This window comes from Carettochelys insculpta, chromosome 1 (genome assembly GCF_033958435.1).
Source record: "Carettochelys insculpta isolate YL-2023 chromosome 1, ASM3395843v1, whole genome shotgun sequence".
Taxonomy (NCBI): Eukaryota; Metazoa; Chordata; order Testudines; family Carettochelyidae; genus Carettochelys; species Carettochelys insculpta.
The window spans coordinates 117,412,594-117,432,760 of record NC_134137.1 but is presented as its reverse complement, the minus strand read 5'-3'; the positions used below and the strand labels follow the sequence as shown (position 1 = coordinate 117,432,760).

General features: G+C 44.8%; 1 protein-coding gene across 5 annotated transcripts in view; it reads left to right on the top strand.

The window, feature by feature from the left end:
• Nucleotides 1-20,167, top strand: part of COL4A1 (collagen type IV alpha 1 chain) — a 240,395-nt gene that overhangs the window by 75,659 nt on the left and 144,569 nt on the right. For all 5 annotated transcript variants that reach the window (XM_074990147.1, XM_074990120.1, XM_074990128.1 and 2 more), the window contains one exon: nucleotides 16,413-16,463. Coding sequence is in view for 3 of the 5 variants with exons in the window: in XM_074990120.1 (XP_074846221.1) it covers nucleotides 16,413-16,463 (51 nt within the window). In the remaining 2 variants the exon portion in view is untranslated. The remainder of the gene's footprint in view (nucleotides 1-16,412; nucleotides 16,464-20,167) is intronic.

Sequence of the window (20,167 nt, the reverse complement as noted above, 5' to 3'; positions counted from 1 at the left end):
GAGTGCCCAACATAATGAATGCTAGTGGGAAAGGGGTAGGGTTAGAAGTTGAAATAAAAAAAGAACAAGTTAAAAATCATTTAGAAAAATTAGATGTCTGCAAGTCACCAGAGCCTGATGAAATGCATCCTAGAATACTCAAGGAGCTGATAGAGGAGGTATCTGAGCCTTTATCGATCATCTTTGGAAAATCATGGGAGACAAGAGAGATTCCAGAAGACTGGAAGAGGGCAAATGTAGTGCCCATCTATAAAAAGGGGAATAAGAATAACCCAGGAAACTACAGGCCAGTCTGCTTAACTTCAGTGCCAGGAAAGATAATGGAGCAAGTAATTAAAGAAATGATCTGCAGGCACTTGGAAGGTGGTAAGGTGATAGGGGAAAGCCAGCATGGATTTGTAAAGAACAAATCATGTCAAACTAATCTGATAGCTTTCTTTGATAGGATAACGAGCCTTGTGTATGGGGAGAAGCGGTAGATGTGGTATACCTAGACTTTAGTAAAGCATTTGAAATGGTCTTGCATGATATTCTTATAAAAAAACTAGGCAAATACAACTTATATGAGGCTACTATAAGGTGGGTGCATAACTGGCTGGATAACCATACTCAGAGAGTAGATCTTAATGGTTTTCAATCCTGCTGGAAAAGTATAACAAGTCAGGTTCCGCAGAGGTCTGTGTTAGGACCAGTTCTGTTCAATGTCTTCATCAACGATTTAGATATTGGCATAGAAAGTACGCTTATTAAGGTTGCAGATGATACCAATCTGGGAGGGGTTGCAAATGCTTTGAAGGATAGGGTCATAATTCAAAATGATCTGGATAAATTGGAGAAATGGTCTGAGGTAAACAGGATGAAGTTTAATAAGGACAAATGCAAAGTGCTCCACTTGGGAAGGAACAATCAGTTTCACACATAGAGAATGGGGAGAGATTGTCTAGGAATGACTACAGCAGAAAGGAATCCAGGGGTTATAGTGGACCACAAGCTACATATGAGTCAACAGTGTGATGCTGTTGCAAAAAAAGCAAACATGATTCTGGGATGCATTAACAGGTGTGTTGTGAACAAGACATGAGAAGTCATTCTTCCGCTCTACTCTGCACTGGTTAGGCCTCAGCTGGAGAATTGTGTCCAGTTCTGGGCACCGCACTTCAAGAAAGATGTGGAGAAATTGGAAAGGGTCCAGAAAAGAGCAACAAGAATGATTAAAGGTCTAGAGAATGTGACCTATGAAGAAAGGCTGAAAGAATTGGGCTTGTTTAGTTTGGAAAAGAGAAGATTGAGGGGTGATATGATAGCGGTTTTCAGGTATCTAAAAGGGTGTCATAATGAGGAGGGAGAAAACTTGTTCTTTTTGGCCTCTGAGGATAGAACAAGAGGCAATGGACTTAAACTGCAGCAGGGGAGGTTTAGGTTGGACATTAGGAAAAAGTTCCTAACTGTCAGGGTGGTCAAACAGTGGAATAAATTGCCAAGGGAGGTTGTGGAATCTCCATTGCTGGAAATATTTAAGAACAGGTTAGATAGACGAATATCAGGGATGGTTTAGACAGTACTCGGTCCTGCCTTTGGGGCAGGGGGCTGGACTCGATGGCCTCTTGAGGTCCCTTCCAGTCTTAGTAGTCTATGATTCTATGAAAGCCAAGTATGCAAAAGAGCCCCAATAATAAGCTAGAAAATTCCCATCCTGGTTTGTCTAAAGTGGATTTCTTAAAGACCTACAACCTATCCTTAATCAGGATATCACAGTCCAGAAGGCCCTAGGTGACAAGCCTGTTCTTCCTCGAGTGTCCCCGTGGGTGCTCCAAGATAGGTGTCGGGCTCGCCCCGGCGCCGCAGATCGGATCTTTCCAGCAGTTTCTGCTGGACCACGCATGCGCTGGCGTGCGCCGCTCCCTTGCGCACTCCCGGCCACGTGCGCGATCCGGTCCCCTCCAGTTCCTTCTTAACCGCCATCGGCTGCAGACGGAATCCGCTGAGGCTGCGGCCAGAGTCAGCGTATTTAATGTTTTAAGTGTTTTTAGAGTTTCTTTTCAGTCTTTAAGTTAGCTTGTTATTTTTCTTATCGTAAAAAAAAAAAAAAAAAGTATATAAAAGCCTTAGTAACAAGAGGAGCAGCGGAGGCCCGGGGACGTAAGGCCATTAGGTCTCCTGCCGCGGCAGGCTGGGTCCGAGAGGGAAACAAGCACAGAGAAGGTGCTAAGTACCCCATTAACAACTCAAAGACTCACCGCAATGTCCTCTTCAGGATTCAAGAAGCGTGAGTCATGCCGCGAAGCTATGCCGGCCTCCGATGGGCACAGTCAGTGTATTAGGTGCCTGGGGGAATCTCACGTCACCCAAAAATGTTTCTTCTGTGCAAAGCTCACGGCTAGAGCAAGGAAGGACAGAGAAATGCGCTAAAAATGCTGCTCTTTGACAAGGCCCTCCAGCCAGACGTGCCGGAGTGGCCCCAACAAGAGGGACCCGCAGGGGCCCATAAAAGGAAGGTGGCTTCCCTCACCCCATCAGTGCAAAAACGGAGGAAGCTCTCGCCAACCTGATCCCTGCTGGCAGCCACAGCGAGCGGGACGAGTGCAGCACATAGCCCCCAGCCACAATCACAGATGAGCGGCAGCGGCGCGGAAGCGCACATGGCAGAGGCTGAGCCTCCGATAATCAAACAGCCGGCCCGCACCATGGGCAGAGCGGCGGCTAGGCAAGTGCCAGAACTGGCGGCACCGCAGCTAGCGGCACAGACCCCCGGGGCGCCGACAGTGCAGAGCTCCCAGGCACGCAGCCTGCAGGCGCCAGGGGAGACCACCTGCGCGGCACTGCAGCGAAGCGTGCCGAGCGCGGCGCCGACAGCGGGGCCGAGATCCCCGGTGCGGAAAGGGGCGGAGTCAGCCCCACAGGGGAGGGGAAAGGCAGCAGAGAAAACCTGGCACCGCAGCCCTTCTCCAGACAGGGCTGCAGGGCTGCTCTCTCTAAGCCCTCCTCTTATGCTGCGAACTCCAACAAGGAGGCAGGGGTCTCCCCCAGTCTACCCTGAGCCTCCCTCCCCGTTTCTCCAGCCAGTGTCACCATGGCTCGGGCCACCCTCACCTTTTCTGGGATTTGACCCCCTGGAGTACTATCACAAATCAGTCTCACCATTGTCTCAATCACCCAGACGATCTCGCTCCCCCAGACGCTGGGGGTATGCACCTCGAGAGTGGTCCAGGTCTCCATCCCAGGAACCGTGCCCATGTTGCCATGGTCACCTCTGTCATGCAGGGCATAGACACCATAGGCATACCCCCGGGGACAGGTCCCCTCAGATGGTTCACTATCCCCGAGGGCAATCACGGATGGGGACGGAAACGCAAATATCTCAGGGGAAGTTGATTCTGGAACCCCGAGATTTCCCCTCGCAAGCCTCCAGCGAGAAGATGTATCACCGTCAACAGGACCCAGAGGGATCCAGAGAGGCTTACCCTAGTGGTTCCTCTCTATCCTCCCCCGATGAGGCTACAGCCCCAGGGGACGTCCACCCCCCGGACGATCTCAAACAGTTCCAAGAGCTGTTTAAAAGGGTGGCCTTTACGCAAGGCATCCAAACAGCAGAGGTTCAGGAGAAGCACCATAAGCTCCTCAAAAACCTGAGACCTCCGGCCTCTTCCAAAATAGCTATTCTGCTCGACGAAGCAATTATGGAGTCCGCTACCACGATAGGGCAGACCCCTGTGTCCGCTCCGCCTATAAACAAGAGAGCAGATAAGAAATACTTCGTCCCGGCGAAGGGCATGGAGTTCCTGTTCAGTCACCCACAACCAAATTCTCTGGTGGTGGAATCGTCTCAACAGAGGTAGAAAACTTCTCAGTACAAGACAGGGGGAACGGACAAAGATGCCAAGAAGCTAGAGTTATTCGGCAGAAAGGTCTACTCCTCCTCTACCCTACTGTTGAGAATGGCAAATTATGCAGCACACCTAGCGAACCATAACTTTGACAATTACTCCAGGCTGACTTCCCTCATGGACTCGCTTCCAGAGGATAAGAAGCCGGTGCTGAAGGCCATTGTGCAGGAAGGCTACGCAGCCTCGAGGACAGGAGTTCAGATCGCCCTGGACGTAGCAGATACGGCGGCACGCTCAACGGCTACAGCAGTGGTCATGCGCAGGGAATCCTGGCTTCAGACATTGGGTATCCCGAGGGATCTGCAGGTGAAGATCGTTGATCTCCCCTTTGACGCACAGAAGTTGTTTGCTGAATCAACTGATTCGGTCCTTCATTCCAGTAAGGACTCAAGGGCTACTCTCAGAACCTTGGGGATTTATACCCCTCCATACAGGAAGAAAAAGTATTACCCTCAGCAAAGACGATACCCGTATCAAGCCCAGCTTGCTCACTACCAAAGGGGCTACGAGTAAGGGCGGCATCAACAGCACCAACAGTACAGAACTCCCAGGTGACGTTCCCAACAGAGCCGTGCCTCCTCGGCACAGGGCCAAAGGCAACAAGTTTGACGGACAGATCGAGGGCTGCACTATCACTACCATCGCGCAATGTCATCCAAAGCTAATGTTCCATCATCGCCTCCGACCATTCTACGCCCAGTGGCAAAAGATCACCACAGACAAATGGGTACTGGAGATTATAGCCACGGGTTACGCGATCCCCTTCCAGTCGCTCCCACCACCATGACCTCCACCCAGGCCCCATCTAAAGGACGCCTCCCACGAAGCGAGACTCAAGCAGGAGGTGGACCATCTTATGCTTATAGGGGCAGTGGAAAGAGTGCCGGAGCAACTCCGAGGGAAAGGGTTCTACTCAAGATATTTCCTCACAGAGAAAAAGACAGGAGGCTGGAGGCCCATCCTAGATCTTCGAGGCCTCAATCGGTACTTGCACAAACAACGCTTTCGGATGATCACAGTCGCCTCTATACTTACAGCACTGGATGATGGAGATTGGTTCGCAGCCCTCGACTTACAAGACGCGTATTTCCATATAACAATCCACCCGTCTCACAGACGTTTTCTCCAGTTTATGGTCGGCAAAGAACATTTCCAATACAAGGTTCTGCCGTTCGGCCTCTCCTCGGCCCCCAGAGTATTTACCAAGACCCTGGCAGTGGTGTCAGCCTACCTGCACAGACAGGGGGTGTTTATATTCCCATATCTGGACAACTGCCTACTGAAAGGGGCCTCGAAGGAAGAGGTACTACGCATGATACGTGTTACAGCAGGCACGTTCTCTTCGCTGGGCCTGGTCATCAACCTGGCGAAGTCAAAGATCGACCCCACACAGGACATAGAGTTCATAGGGGCACGCATAAACTCCATCACAGCACGGGTTTATCTACCAGATGCCCACTTTCGCACCATTGGTTCCCTCGTACAAGTCATCACCTTCAGCCCCACGGTGCCGGTTCTAACGTGCTTACAGCTGCTAGGCCATATGGCGGCAGCAGCAGCGTTCGTAGTACAGAAGGCCAGATTGCATATGTGCAGCATGCAGCACTGGCTGGCGAGCGTCTACAAACCGGCAGCACACACCGTCCACAGGGTGGTGTCGCCCATGACAGAGGTGCGCAGATCCCTGCAATGGTGGGTGAACCCCAAGAACATGCTAACAGGGGTACCCTTTCATCAACCACAAATATCTATCTTTCTCACCACCGACGCCTCCCACATAGGGTGGGGAGCACACATGGGCGAAAAGGTGACTCAGGGACTATGGTCCCCCACGGAACAGTCGCTGCACATAAATATACTGGAGCTCAGAGCAGTGTTCAACGCCTGCAAACACTTTCGAGACCATATACAAGGCAAAGTAGTTGGGATCAATACAGACAATACCTCCACCATGTTTTATATAAATCGACAAGGAGGAGCTCGGTCCCGTGCCTTATGTGCGGAAGCAGTCTGCCTGTGGAACTGGTGCATCGCCAACAATATAACTTTGAAAGCCTCGTGTTTACCAGGCGCTCATAACGTGCAGGCAGACCAGTTGAGCAGGCACTTCACACTCACACACGAGTGGCAGATCCGTTCCGATCTGCTACAACCAATTTTTCATGCATGGGGGTTTCCCCAGATAGACCTGTTTGCCACTCATCACAACAAGAAGTGCCCACAATACTGCTCCAGGGCAGGACTGGGACGGGGGTCCCTGGGGGACGCATTTGCAGTCTCATGGAAGGGCCCCCTGCTCTACGCATTTCCTCCCACAGTGCTCATCCACAAGGTCTTGCAGAAAGCCAGGAGAGAGAGAGCCTGCATGATCCTAGTAGTCCCAACTTGGGATCGACAGCAATGGTTCCCCTTACTCCTGCGCATGTCGGAGCGCCCACCGGTGCCTGTTCCGGTGGCGCCGGACCTGCTCACGCAAGCCCAGGGGTCTATAGTGCACCCACATCCCCGAGGCCTGCGACTGTAAGCATGGTTAATCCATGGCTCAGCTCCCTAGAGAGCACATGTACGGAGGGAGTGCAACAAGTCCTAGAAAGTAGCAGAAGGACTTCCACCAGGAAGACCTACAAGCAGAAATGGACTTGATTCACTGCATGGTGTTCTACCAAGCAATTAGCTCCCCTTGCTGTGCCTATACCTGTAATATTAGAATACTTACTGGACCTCAAGAGAGGCAGACTCTCCCTATCCTCGTTGAAGGTCCACCTTGCCGGTATATCGGCTTTCCGACACGAAGAGGAAGGGCCCACGGTGTTCGCCCATCCCATGGTTGCCAGGTTCCTGAAGGGGCTGGTAAACCTGTGCCCCCCTTGGAAACCGCTTCCACCTTCGTGGAGCTTGGACCTGGTGCTTAACGCGCTAACGGGACCACCGTTTGAACCCTTAGCCACAGTTTCCCTCCATCTCCTTACGATAAAGATGACCTTCCTTCTTGCAATCACGTCAGCTCGCAGGGTGAGCGAGCTCGCGGCAATTATGGCAACGCCACCCTGCACAGTATTTTCGAAGGAGGCAGTAACCTTACGGCTGCAGCCAGCCTTTGTTCTGAAAGTTTCTTCAGAGTTTCATATTAACGAACCTATAGTCTTACCCTCGTTTTATCCAAAGCCTCATAACTCCAACAAAGAGGCGCGCCTACACCTCCTGGACGTGAGGAGGGCGCTGGCTTTTTATGCAGATAGGACTAAGTCCTTCCGAAAAACGGATAGACTTCTAGTCTCTCTCGCTCCCAGATCAAAAGGAGAAGGTCTCTCTTCACAGAGAATCTCGAAGCACGTCGTATCCTGTATAAAAATGTGCTACAAACTTAGAAAGACACCTTTACTGGCCCCGCCTAGGGCTCACTCCACCAGGGCGGTGACGGCATCAACAGCCTTTTTCAAGGGCATTGCGCTAAAAGACATCTGCAGAGCGGCGACATGGTCATCCTATGACACCTTTGCCAAGCATTATGCCCTACACAGGGTATTCCAAGAGGATACCTGTCTCTCGACAGCGGTCCTTTCGGGGGCAAGCTGCACATAACCCGATTACCCACCTCCTTTCTTGGGTTACTGCTGGGTAGTCACCTATCATGGAGCACCCACGGGGACACTCGAGGAAGAAAGAGAAGTTACTCACCGTTGTAACGATGGTTCTTCGAGATGTGTCCCCGTGGGTGCTCCACCACCCGCCCATCCTCCCCGCTTCGGATCTCTGTTTAGTGTTTTTGAGGAGCATCCAAGGCGGTTGGTCAAGGAACTGGCAGGGACTGGATCGCGCACGTGGCCGGGAGTGCGCAAGGGAGCGGCGCGCGCTGGCGCATGCGCGGTCTGGCAGAAACTGCTGGAAAGATCTGATCTGCGGCGCCGGGGCGAGCCCAACACCTATCGTGGAGCACCCACGGGGACACATCTCGAAGAACCATCATTACTACGGTGAGTAACTTCTCTTTTTCTCCTACTGACAACCTCCCAACCCTATGAAGATTTTCGCCAACAGCTACAGACTATACCACAGGAACCCCAATCCTGGAACTTTTCCTTGCAACAAGGCCTGTTGCCAACTTTTTCTACATAGCTATTCTGGAGATACCATCACTGGACCTAACCAGGTTATTCACAGAATCATGGGCACATTCTCATGTTCCTCAACAAATGTCATATATGCCATGATGCATCAGCAGTGCCCAGGTGCTTTGTATGTTGGACAGACTTCAAACTGTCTTAGACAAAGAATTAATGGGCATAAAAGAGACATAAAAACACTCTCGATTCACAAGCCTGTCAGCCAGCACTTGAATGGAGTGGGCCATCTGTTAATGACCTGAAAGTCTGTGTTTTACTGAAGAGGAGTTTTCACAACAGTTTGGAAAGAGAGGCTGCTGAACTATCATTTATATCCAAATTCGACACATTAATACGTGATTTGAACCAGGATGGGAATTTTCTATCTCATTATAGGGGCTCTTTAGCATACTTGGCTTTATCTTATTTTTTGACTGCCCCCCACACCTTCTGCCTTTCTGTTCTTTGATTTGCTCACCTTGATAATAATGTTTCTGATTTGTCAACCTTGATTACTATTTTTGGTTCTCTGCGCCTTAAATATTGAGTCTGTTCTGGTATGGCTATAGTCTGAAGAAGTGGGTCTATCCCACGAAAGTTCACCACCTAATAAATTACTTTGTTAGTCTTTAAAGTGCTACTGGACTGCTTTTTTGTTTTGATAGTATATAGACTAGCACGGCTATCTCTCTTTTACAATATAACTAAATGTTTGTACCACTGTAAATCTTATCCCAATTCTTTGGTGTTTCGTATTAAATTCGATTGCAGCTGTGTGGAACAGGGATTCTCTATTATGTGTGCATACTGCCCTTAGCACAATATGGCCCTGAATCAACTTACCAGCAAGCAAGCTTTTTGATGTTGACACACTACCTGTACAGGAGGAAATAGTACTATAAATAATGCCTGTAATGATTACTTTTGAAATTGTTTGCTTCTTTAGTGCAGGTGATAGAATCATTACCTAGATAATCTTTGTATACACCTGTGGAAATTTGTGTAAATTGTGAATTTTAGAGGCTGGCAATAGTCACTACATTAGATTGCTTATCTAACTGTAACAGGAGCGGCCAATAAGCATCCTATGGGCCAGACATGGTTCACAAGGGTTAGCCCCTGGGAGGCTGCCCAGGCACTTTATTTACCTGCATGTCTGCAGATGTGGCTGCTTGCAGCTCCTGTTGATCATGCAGCGCCATTCCTGGCCAAAGGGAGCTGCAGGAAACATTGTGCCAATCTGTGATGCTTATCACAGCTTCCATTGGACAGAAATAGCAACCTGTGGTCAATAGGACCTGCAACCAGGGCTACGTCTACACATGCCCCAAACTTCGAAATGGCCATGCAAATGGTCATTTCGAAGTTTACTAATGAAGCGCGGAAATGCATATTCAGCGCTTCATTAGCATGCGGGCGGCAGCGGCGCTTTGAAATTGATGCTTCTTGCCGCCGCGCGGCGCATCCTGACGGGGCTCCTTTTCGAAAGGACACCGCCTACTTTGAAGTCCCCTTATTCCCATCAGCTCATGGGAATGAGGGGACTTCGAAGTAGGTGGGGTCCTTTCGAAAAGGAGCCCCATCGGGACGAGCCGCGCGGTGGCAAGGAGCGTCAATTTCGAAGCGCCGCTGCCGCCTGCATGCTAATGAAGCGCTGAATATGCATTTCCGCGCTTCATTAGTAAACTTCGAAATGGCCATTTGCATGGCCATTTCGAAGTTTGGGGCACGTGTAGACACGGCCCAGATGGGCAGGTAAATAAAATATGTGGCAGCCCATCGGGGGCTAACCCTGGCAAGCCATGTCTGGCCCCTGGGATGCATATTGCCCACCGTGGACTATAATAAACCATTTTCAAAAAATGTCCCTGAGGAGATCCCCAAACCAAATTTCAATTGTTATGGCTGACATGCCCCCTCAATCCCCCCCGCCCCTCAAAGAGCCAGGAAAGTGGCTTTAAGTGGGGAAATTAAGCAAAATGAAGAAGTTCTTTGTAGTCCAGGATATGTCAAGAACTAGCTTATTGGGCACCATTTATTGGAGATATTTGCTGCACCAACTTTTTTGAACCTTCTCAGCTTTGTCTGTGATTGGCAAGTGTTGCTACATTTTTTACCTTCCTGACTAAAAGATGTGCATGTGTAATTAAATAGTTTAAGGGCCTTGTGATAATTGCCTAATATATGGGTTGCATTTACCCATGAAATATACACCATCTGTACATGATATTTTCATCTGTGAAATGTAATGGTTGATTATATTTTTAATAAATTCTCAATATATATTGGTTGATTACTTAGATGATTTACAAATGTGGTTCACAAGAACAGGGTTTCCCAAAATTTATACAGCTGGGACCCAGGTTTTTTTCCGTACTTTTTTTTGCGGTCCAAAAATATAAATTCATATTTAAAAAAAGAATGAAAAATTAGTAAATTTTCACAGTTTATTGTTTATTCACAATAATAATAGTACATAGTGGTAATTTGCATATTTGCTAAGGACCAACTTTTTTTTCCAAGGACTGGTACTGGGGTGTGGACCACACATTGGGAAATGCTGCACTAGAAGACAGTGTTGTCCAGTGCCGCCCTGTGATCATTCATGAGAATAACCCTCCCTGCTTTCACAGCACTTACTTTCCATTTGATGCCAGATGGTCACATTCCACAGACATCACATTGTCCTGAAACAACCAAACCATGACCTTGCTTTAAGTTATGCTAAGAGGAAGCAGCATACCACATTTGGTAGTCTAAGTTCTTACTGTTTAGGAGGAATTCTCGAATAAACAAACTAACAGACGGATGGACACACAGACACACAAACTCTCTAAATTAGATAGTAGATACCATAACAGTCAGACTGAAACACAATGGAAATATTTATCCAAAAATGATGCAGTGCTTACTTCTGTTTCTGTGCTTATAAGTGTTTTTGTGACTAGCATTTAATAGTCAGAATAAAATGAGACAAGTAATACAAAATACTCCAAAGATATCTAGATGTGCTAAGTTGGGTAGAAGCTGCAATATCATATGAAGACTGATGAATGTCCATACAAATTATGATTAGCATAGCTAGAATTGACGTATCAGGATTGACTTTGTTCCCTAGCGCAGCTTGGGGATCTTTGGACTCACGCCAATGTCCCTTACTCCATGCCACAGTGTGGAGTACCAGGATCAAAGGCCAAGCCCAGAGAGATTGATTTTTGCCGCATCTTCACATATGCAGCAAAATCGATCTCCAAAAGATTGATCGCAGTGCATCATATCCCCCCCTCCACTTAAGTTTAGACAGACCCTTACCTTTACATGGAAAAACAGGAAGGAACATCAAGGGGCCATGCCTGTGAATGGATCAGTGTAAACAAAATTTTTTGCAACCGGCCAGTGGATTTCTCTGGTAGGTGGTGTGCAGAAGGTTGCCAAGCACTGGTCTGCACTTACAGTAGCATATATTATACATAACCATGCTGGCAGGCGTGCAGTGTATGACTAGCAACATGGGTCGTGAAACACCACTCAGACAAGTAAAGACATACATGAACCCTGTGGCTGTGTGGTCTGCACAGTACTCTAAATGCCCAAACAGTGCCTCTTTTGTTGACCATCTCATGGCCTCCCTGCTGCCAGACCCTTTCTCTGCTACAAGGAAAGGCTCCAGCACCAGAGACAGGCTTTTGCAGGGGAGAGGCATCCATGAGCTGTCAGAGCTTTTCCCCCTGTGCCTCCCTGCATACCTGAGTCTTGCAGTACAATATTGGTTATCTACAGGCAGCCTGCCTTTCACTGCAGATGATAGCCAGCATAGGCAAAGTGTGTAGGCAGTGATGGATAAGCCACTGGCCTCATGCCCTGGCTGCTTGGTGGGTGGGGGTGGGGTAAGCATCCAAACTCCAACACTCATCCCCAGGAGCAGCACTGGTCAGCAAACAGGACAGCAAACCACCAAAGCCCTGATGCCCCCAGTGTGTCCCAAGCAGGTGTCACTGGTTAGCTGGGAAAGCCCCCCCACATTCCCTATGTGTCCCCAGCAGTAGCCATGGAGTGGCAGGGGAAGCCACCAGCACTTCCCAGCTGTCCCCAACAGAAGCCACAGGGTAGACAGGAAGCCCCCTGCACCTGCACCCTGCTCTCTAATAGAAATGGCAGGCAGGAGGAGTTGGAGAAATCCCAGTGCCCCAACTCAGCTTCCTGGCAGAAGTGGAGAGGTTCACAGGGGAACTCCTAGCACTCAAATCCCTGCTGTGACCCTGGGATTGGGGGAGCTCTCCAGCTCTGTGATGTGGGGACAGAACTTCTCTGGTCTTGGGCTGTGGGGAGATGGCTCTATCAGAAATGAGTAAAATAGGTTGTGGACTGGGGCCAGGGTGATTGAACAGGTTTTGGTTCAGACAGGGAAGCCCTCTGGAATGGGCAGCACACGGTGGGACTGTAGGCAGGGCCACAGCTGGAGAAGGTGGTGACGAGGGTGGAGCAGGGGTGGGAAGAGGCAGGGCAAGGGTGGGACCTGGGGCACAATGGGGCTTGTCCTGTTCCCTGCAGGCCCCAAGGAATGGCCCTGGCTTGGGGGTTGACTCCCTCTCCTGGAGCATTGGGATTCAGATCGACTCAGGCTTTGGCCCCCCTCAGGGTTTGTGTATTTTTTGTATCAGGAGGAGGTTGTGGTGCAATGAAATTTGGGAACCCCTGACCTATATAGATGGGCAAAGAAAGCTCTGAATTAAACACAAACCTTCTTTGCTAGAAACATGGTGGCAGGGCTGCCTCCCCACTCTGACACTCCGAGTGCAGAAGGTGGGAGCCTGACAAACCTTAAAAATACTTCGCCTCTAAAGGTTCCACTTTAAAAAGCTCCCCCAGGTCACAGCTTCCCTGACCCTGGGGATTAGTCACTGCCACCATCCAAATTTAAAAAAACAAAAAAACCTCCTAACTATAATTCCATGTTAAATATTTTAGAATTTTTAAATTACAGTTTGACAGGAAAGTTTTAAGGTAGTTTTATTTGCAGGAGCACAAAATAGGTATAGCAAATCATACATCTATTCTTATGGCCATTCTAAAACACTCTCCCCCACTTTTTTTTAAAAAAAAGAGTAATAATTATTTTCTTAACCTGCACATGTAAAATATTAGACCATAGCAATAGTTAAAAATTAACTTGGAAACAAAGGTTTTTAAAGAATCCAGATGTACTTTAGCTTTAATTACATTACCAGGTGCTATTGAAATATTTTGAGTCTAAGGGATGTGTTGGTCATTCTGATAACATTTTAAATGATGCTGGATAAGGAAGTATGACTTGTAGTCAGGAATCCTTTACAGTGACCTCAGCTGTTCTGACAAATTAAATGGGGTTAAATAAGTTCAGTAATTGATATGGGAGAGCTCGTTTTCTCAGGGAGGAAAGGAAAGAGAGATCAAGTGCTCTGGCCAGTAACGTTGGTATTCAGGAGGCATTTTTCTCTGATTAAACCAGTTCCCTACCATGTCCCATTTCAGTTACTGAACTCAGTTATATCCCTACTGTTTATCATTTACTGTCATTGAACTCAGTGTTGCTTTTCATCTCTTGTCTCAGTTTCTAATATAATATAGTAGTGGGATGCTGAAATATCACAAAAACATTTTTCAGAGAATCACCTTGGGTTTTCCTTGAATGTGACAGGTGGGTTATTGAGAAAACAAGAAGCTCAATGTGTTAAAAAAAAAAAAAAAAAACTTCAGAGTTACAAAAATTAACAGGTAACTTGAAATTACTGTCAATATTACATATGACTGAATCATTTTAATTTTTAAAAGGCCATATTTACAGAGGTAAAATAGTAGGTTACTCTCTCTCTCTCTCTATATATATATATGTATATATTGCTCTACTGTTTAACTTTGATGAGTAGCATATTTTGTTTGGCCCTCACAGGAGGTTTTATTGTTATTTGAATTGGATTACATACTTTAGTTGTGGTTCCCCAATCCCCACCCATGCTGAGAGCTGAAAGAAAGTAGAATCAGGATAGGTTTGGCTTGAGAGAGTTGTGCGTTATTCTGGAAACTCAGGCGGGAGATGCAGCTTCTGTAACTACCACAGAAAACACCTCCATGTTTTTCTATTTTAGGACTGGGGTGGGTCAGATTATCTGCAATAGCAAATATTCAGGCTGTGGCTGCACTAGGGAGTTTGTTGACAAAAATGGAGTTTTGTTAACAAAACTCGACACACATCCACACGCAAAATAAATTTTGTCAACAGTCTTTTGACAAAACTTGGCACTTCTGCCTCTTCCAGATGAGGAAGATCACCTTTGTCAACAGAGTCTGTTGATAAAAAAGCTGTGAGGATGCTCTGGGGACGTTCTGTTTGACTGACAGGGCTTCTGGGACACTGGGCAGCCCTATTTGCTGTGCTTCCAGCTGGCTGTTTTGTCGAGAGAGCAGCCAGGCGTTCTTTTGATCTGATTTAGTGTGTAGTCGCACTCCGTCAACAGATGGTTCTAGTGTAGCCATAGCCTCAGTGTTTATTCCTACCACGCACTAAAGACATAGCAGCTTCAGGGGGTGTTATAGCCACAGAACCATTCCTCTATTGTTTCATAACCAGCTAGGGCAAAGGAGAAAAGATAATGTGCGAGATGTTGGTATGCTCTGGTTGCGTGCAATAGCTTTGGTGACACAATGAAGCCATAATCCTTTAACTAGCAGCCAGAGTGCACCAGCCTGTCTGGTTTACCAGTTCCCTTACGTGCCAGAATATTACTGTAGTTCGACCTTACTTTGTAAAGAGGCTTTGGCCCCCAATGTCCTAGAAACTATGCTTTTAGTTGCCACTGACTGAGAAGAAAACATCTCCCCAACCATATTCTCTAGCTTGTGGTTCATGTAAAGAAATGAAAGATTTTGTAGAAACTGTCTGAAAGTCTTCTCTTCAAGCATCTGGGATCTCTAAGTAAGTCCTTGTCTCCCTCTGCTGGGGATGGGTCGGTGATGCTTAAAAGGTTTTGTCACATAATGTCCTGACTAGCTGAGTCATTGATCGTCAGCTTCCTTTCCTCTGCCAAGATAAAATGAGAGAATACGGGAGCATAAGCTGTCTGCTTCTCATCATATCCTAAACGTTTGGTAAAGATGGTAGTGGTTTGTCCAGTGCACAAATTCAGTACAATTGTTCTGCCCTAAAGAGTTATCATATCAAGCTCAGAAGGGCTTTTATAGTCTTCCTTTGCTTTAAAGTTTACCTTTAAAATATTTTAAGAATGATACATATTTTACTTATATTTTACATGAATGCCATTACTACAATCAACATGCTATTAATAAATAGAAACTATTTCATATTTTAGAGATTAACTTAAATGGTATAAAGGTTATAAAAAACATGGGACAATGGAAACAGCATGTAAGTAGTAAGTTTAAGAGACAGTCTTGTAATATGTGGAGTTAGTCAGTGCTCTGCCAATAAACATTGGCAGTTGTTTCCATTTCCAGTATGTGAAATTAAGAACATCTTACTGTCTTGGAAGCTGTTGTTCAGATTTAACTTCATAAAATATATGTGCAGATGAACTTGTTTATATAACAGCTTACTATGGCAATGAGACAAATGTTTTAGTTCCTTGTTAAAAAATGTTGCCTTACCATTATCACGAGAATGCTAATGACACTTGCGTGTTTCAGGGAACTAATATTAGTAAGTCTAATGGACAATAGTTTACTGTAAGTATACAGACACAAAAATGCTCTCTCTTTCTAAAAGCATTAAACATTCTGTAAGTATGCCATTTTCCCTGCGAGTAGTAGAAAATTAACCATAAAAAAAACTTAGCTTGCACAATCCCTCCATCCTCAAACCAGGGGAACACATTTACAGAGAGTGCCTTCCATTTACAAACAAGATAATAGATTATAGATCAGGCTTTAAAACTATGGTGTGCTTTTTCTTTAACACTCTATTAAACTTTTGAATGCTCTCAATACCAACTGATAAGTCTGAGAGTCCCTGCATAGTTCTAAAATGGGACCTTAATTTTACCAGATGCACAGTGAGCATACATCCTGTTAGAAATGAGCCACTTTTAAATAGCATGCCAAGAAATAAAGATTCAAATAATTTCCAGTCTTCAAAATAATCTAACAAGTAATTTTCTGGTAAAAGCTGAAACCATTGTTGTTTTTACGGGAGAACCCTTTTATCTACTATCATGAGCAAAAAAATAAGGAGAAAATTGGGGGATACATACACACTAACTTAATATGAGTTCATCACTGGAGCTCATTGCTCAGTGTTCTGTGCTGAGTGTGTTTAACAGCGGTTTTTAATGTATCAGATATCAAACACTCCAAATCTCTTAGCCAAATATATGTTATGTATTGCAACTTTCACAAAATGCAAGATTTTAATTCCTGTTTCTTTAATTCACAGGCTTGTTCTGGCTGTGGAAAATGTGACTGCAGTGGAGTAAAAGGGCAAAAAGTGAGTATCTCAACTGTATCTAATTTTCTGAGTTTGATGGGTAACGCCATAGAAACCATTCAAAGACAAATGAGCTGCAGTTAGAGATGGGTCTTCAGCCAGCATCTTCTTAGGTTCAGACTGTAGTAGTGTCAGGTCTGTATGGCATAGAGCTTAGATCTCTTAAGAGAAATGGGGGAAAATGAAACTTTTTTAAAATGGGGGTTATTAAATATTACATTTTAAATATGTTATCACACAATTTTTAGCATTGATGGACCTCAAATGTATACCTCCACAGTATGGACTATTGCTAAGAAACCAGATTCTTATAAAACGTCTGTGTCTATGCTACAAAAATTACTTCAAAGCTGCTTAGTAAGCAACTTCAAAGATGAGCAGCTTACACACACCCTACTTCGAAGCTAAAGTTTGAAGTAGGGCACTACTTCATTCCTGGGAAAGGAATGAGTGCTTTGAAATTGGGCTCCCTATTTCTGAATTCACTTTGAAGTAAGGGAAAATGTGTGTAGACTCTCTGCTGGCTACTTCTAACTAGTGCCTAACTTTGTGCCTAACTTCAACGTTAACTTCAAAGTTAGTTCCTAGTGTAGACTCAGCCAACATGTTAGAGGTCCATATACATGAAGAACTGCAGAACCTTTTCAAGTAAAATTTTAGAGTGTGTGCAGAACTGTGCAAACTTTCATGTGTTTCCACAAATCAACCCCCCTCTTGTTCCCCCTCTCCAAAACACAATGGAGCCAGAGCATTTCTGCTACATGGGAGCTTCAGCAGTTGTGGAAGAGGGTGCTGGGTTTGCCCTTGAATGCCTTAATTCATAGCATCTGGAGATATACTTTTTTTTCACTGGAGTGTGGGAAAACATTTCAATTCCTTTTATTTTTGTAGCCAATGCTCAATTTGCCATATAATTGCATTAGTGATTTCACCATATAAATGCAAGGAATATTTTTGCGATACAAGCCTGTGAAATGCCTTATAAAAGTTACTAGAAGTTACTTTCAATATGAAAAGACTACATCATAAAGACATTTTTATCTCTCATTTGAGAAAGTATTTATCACATTGGGTCACTGGGATAACCATATTTAGAATTAGTTCAAACACACTAGAGAAAATTCTTATTGGACCACTTCCAATGTAAATTACATCCCTGTGCTAGAAATCCTTTCAGCTGACTCATACTTTATTATGGGCACATAATTGACAAAGACTTACTTTTATTTTATATTTTCTGGATTTCAGAAAATGAATTTCACTGCAACAGATGGCTCTTAGCATATAAAGCCTTTGTTATCAAATTAAATAGTAGCATATAATATTTAACAACTGGCTGTAAGTTAAATAAAGTCAAGTATAAAGTGTTTACAAGAAAATATGTAATATTTTCACAGCAACTTTATTTTTAGTCAGAATAAAATAGCTTATTACTTTTCATTAGGTTAGCTTTGAATACCTTTAGATGTTTTCTCTCTGTTTTGGAATTGTACACAATTACTTATTGTTCTTCCTAACCTCATAATAGTGTGGGAACCGTATCTATTTAAACTGATTAGAATGTTGAATGCTTGCCTAATTTTTACTTGGTTACTAAGAAATAGCCAGAAGCTATATATTCATTTTCATTCTTACCTGGTTTTTAAGGGCCTTTAGAGAAATCTGGACAGAGGAGAACTAGTTAGGCATTACTACTGGTTAAAAAGAACATATTAACCAGTTAATTACTATTTATGGTGAAGTATTCATACAGATTAATAACATTGGTTAAATTCATGAAATCTTGCAAACATGTTGAGCCTATCAACTGAAAACATTCATGAACAATTGATAGAATTTAATTCCGCATTAGAAAGATGTATTCTTGGATCAACCATTGTTTTCTGAGTTACTTTGCTATAATGACCGTAGAATAAAAAAGGTAGGTGTTCCATTGCCTGTCAGTTATATTTTATTGTTGCATAAATACTTAATCTTTAGAAAAATTGTCATTTTTGTGCCAGGGTTATTGTGATTTAATTCTTGCAGTTTACATCTTAATATGAAATGCCAAAATAAAATAAAAATAGCATAATTGCTGCATACATTGTGGTGTTTGAGAAGTAAGCAAATTCCATAAATGACACAAGCCATTTTTATCAGCATGTTTTCATTCGAGGTTTCTGAAAGTTTAAATGTCTAGTAATAGGTACCAGAAATACAGCTGTGAAATGGGCTTACTGGAAAATGAGGGCCCATCATGGTTTTTTTCCCATCTTTTTTAATTTTCAAGAGAGAAAGCAGCAATACGTGCTGAACAAAAATATGAAACAAATTACATTTCTACTAATACATTTGTCACTTGTCATTCAAGCAGAGGTATTTAAATGGGGCAGGCAGTTCTCAACAGATGTAGTGCTACCGGCTCGATATCAAACTATTCTGACACACAGGAAAAATAAAAGCCACCTCAGGAGGCCAGTGTGGCTGCACCAAGATCTGTCTAACTGTCAAAAGAACTAAAGGATATATACAGCAAATGGAAGGAGGCACATGCCACTAAAAAAGCATGTGTAGGAATAGAAAAATCAGGAAAGCCAAGGCAAAGAGTGAGTCCCAGTGGTGAGGAGTATTACAGACCACATGAAGAGGTTCTTCAACTATATCAGACAGAAGAGGAAGGTCAAGGATGTTGTGAGTCTACTGCTTGATGAAGAGGGTGAGCTGGTAAGCTGGGATGAGAAGATGATAAGAAGGGAGAGATGCTCAATACCTAGTTTTCTTCAGTATGCTCAAACCAAACCAAATCAAACCAAACCACACCAAAACAAGAGAGATGAGAGCTAGAAGCAAAGGCCAAATCTTTCTCCAGATGGCAGGAATGATGTGGGGGGCTAGGTTGCCTCGTGCCCTCCCTGGAATTTCTTCATGCCCCCCAGTTTGGGAAACCATGATCTAGAGGAACAAGATACTCTTCTGCAGTTTACATGCCATTGTGCCATCTCTGGTCTCCAGTTTATTTTGCTCCAGAGTCTACAATAGTCTCTTCACTACTTAGTTCTCCAGCTAGGTCACTCAATGTTTTCCTTTTGGGGGTTTAATCTGTCAGCAGTTCTAGGCAGTCTTCCCATTCATTGCCTTAGTACCATGCCCCACACTGACTATGCCTACACTGCATTTCCCTTTCCAAGGAGGAATGCAAATGAAGGAGATAAAAATGCAAATGAAGTGCTGATTTACAAATCTTGTGCTTCATTTGCATAATCTCATGCAATCATGTTTCCAGAAGACACTTTTCTGAAAACAAAAATAACCATGTAGATGGGGTTTCTTTGGGGAAAAAGCACCATTTTCAAAAGAACCTTTCTTTCTGAAACAAAATAGGAAGAAGGGTTCTTTCGAAAATGGGTCTTTTTTTCCGATGGAACCCCGTCTACACAGCTGGTTTTGTTTTCAGCAGGAAATGAGATGGTGCAAGATTATGCAAATGAAGTGCAAGATTAGTAAATCAAAGCTTCATTTGCATTTTGATCTCCCTCATTTGCATTCCTCCTCCAAAAGGGGAATGAAGTGTAGACACAGCTCATAAGGGCTGGTAGGGAAACTTAAGCCTCCTCTCTTTTCTGGGTTCTAGTTCAGGGACCCTCAGCTCAACAGCTCTGATAATCCTTTCTCTACCTTCACAGCTCCTTCCTTGGTCTGCTTCCTACCAATCTAGCTCCCCT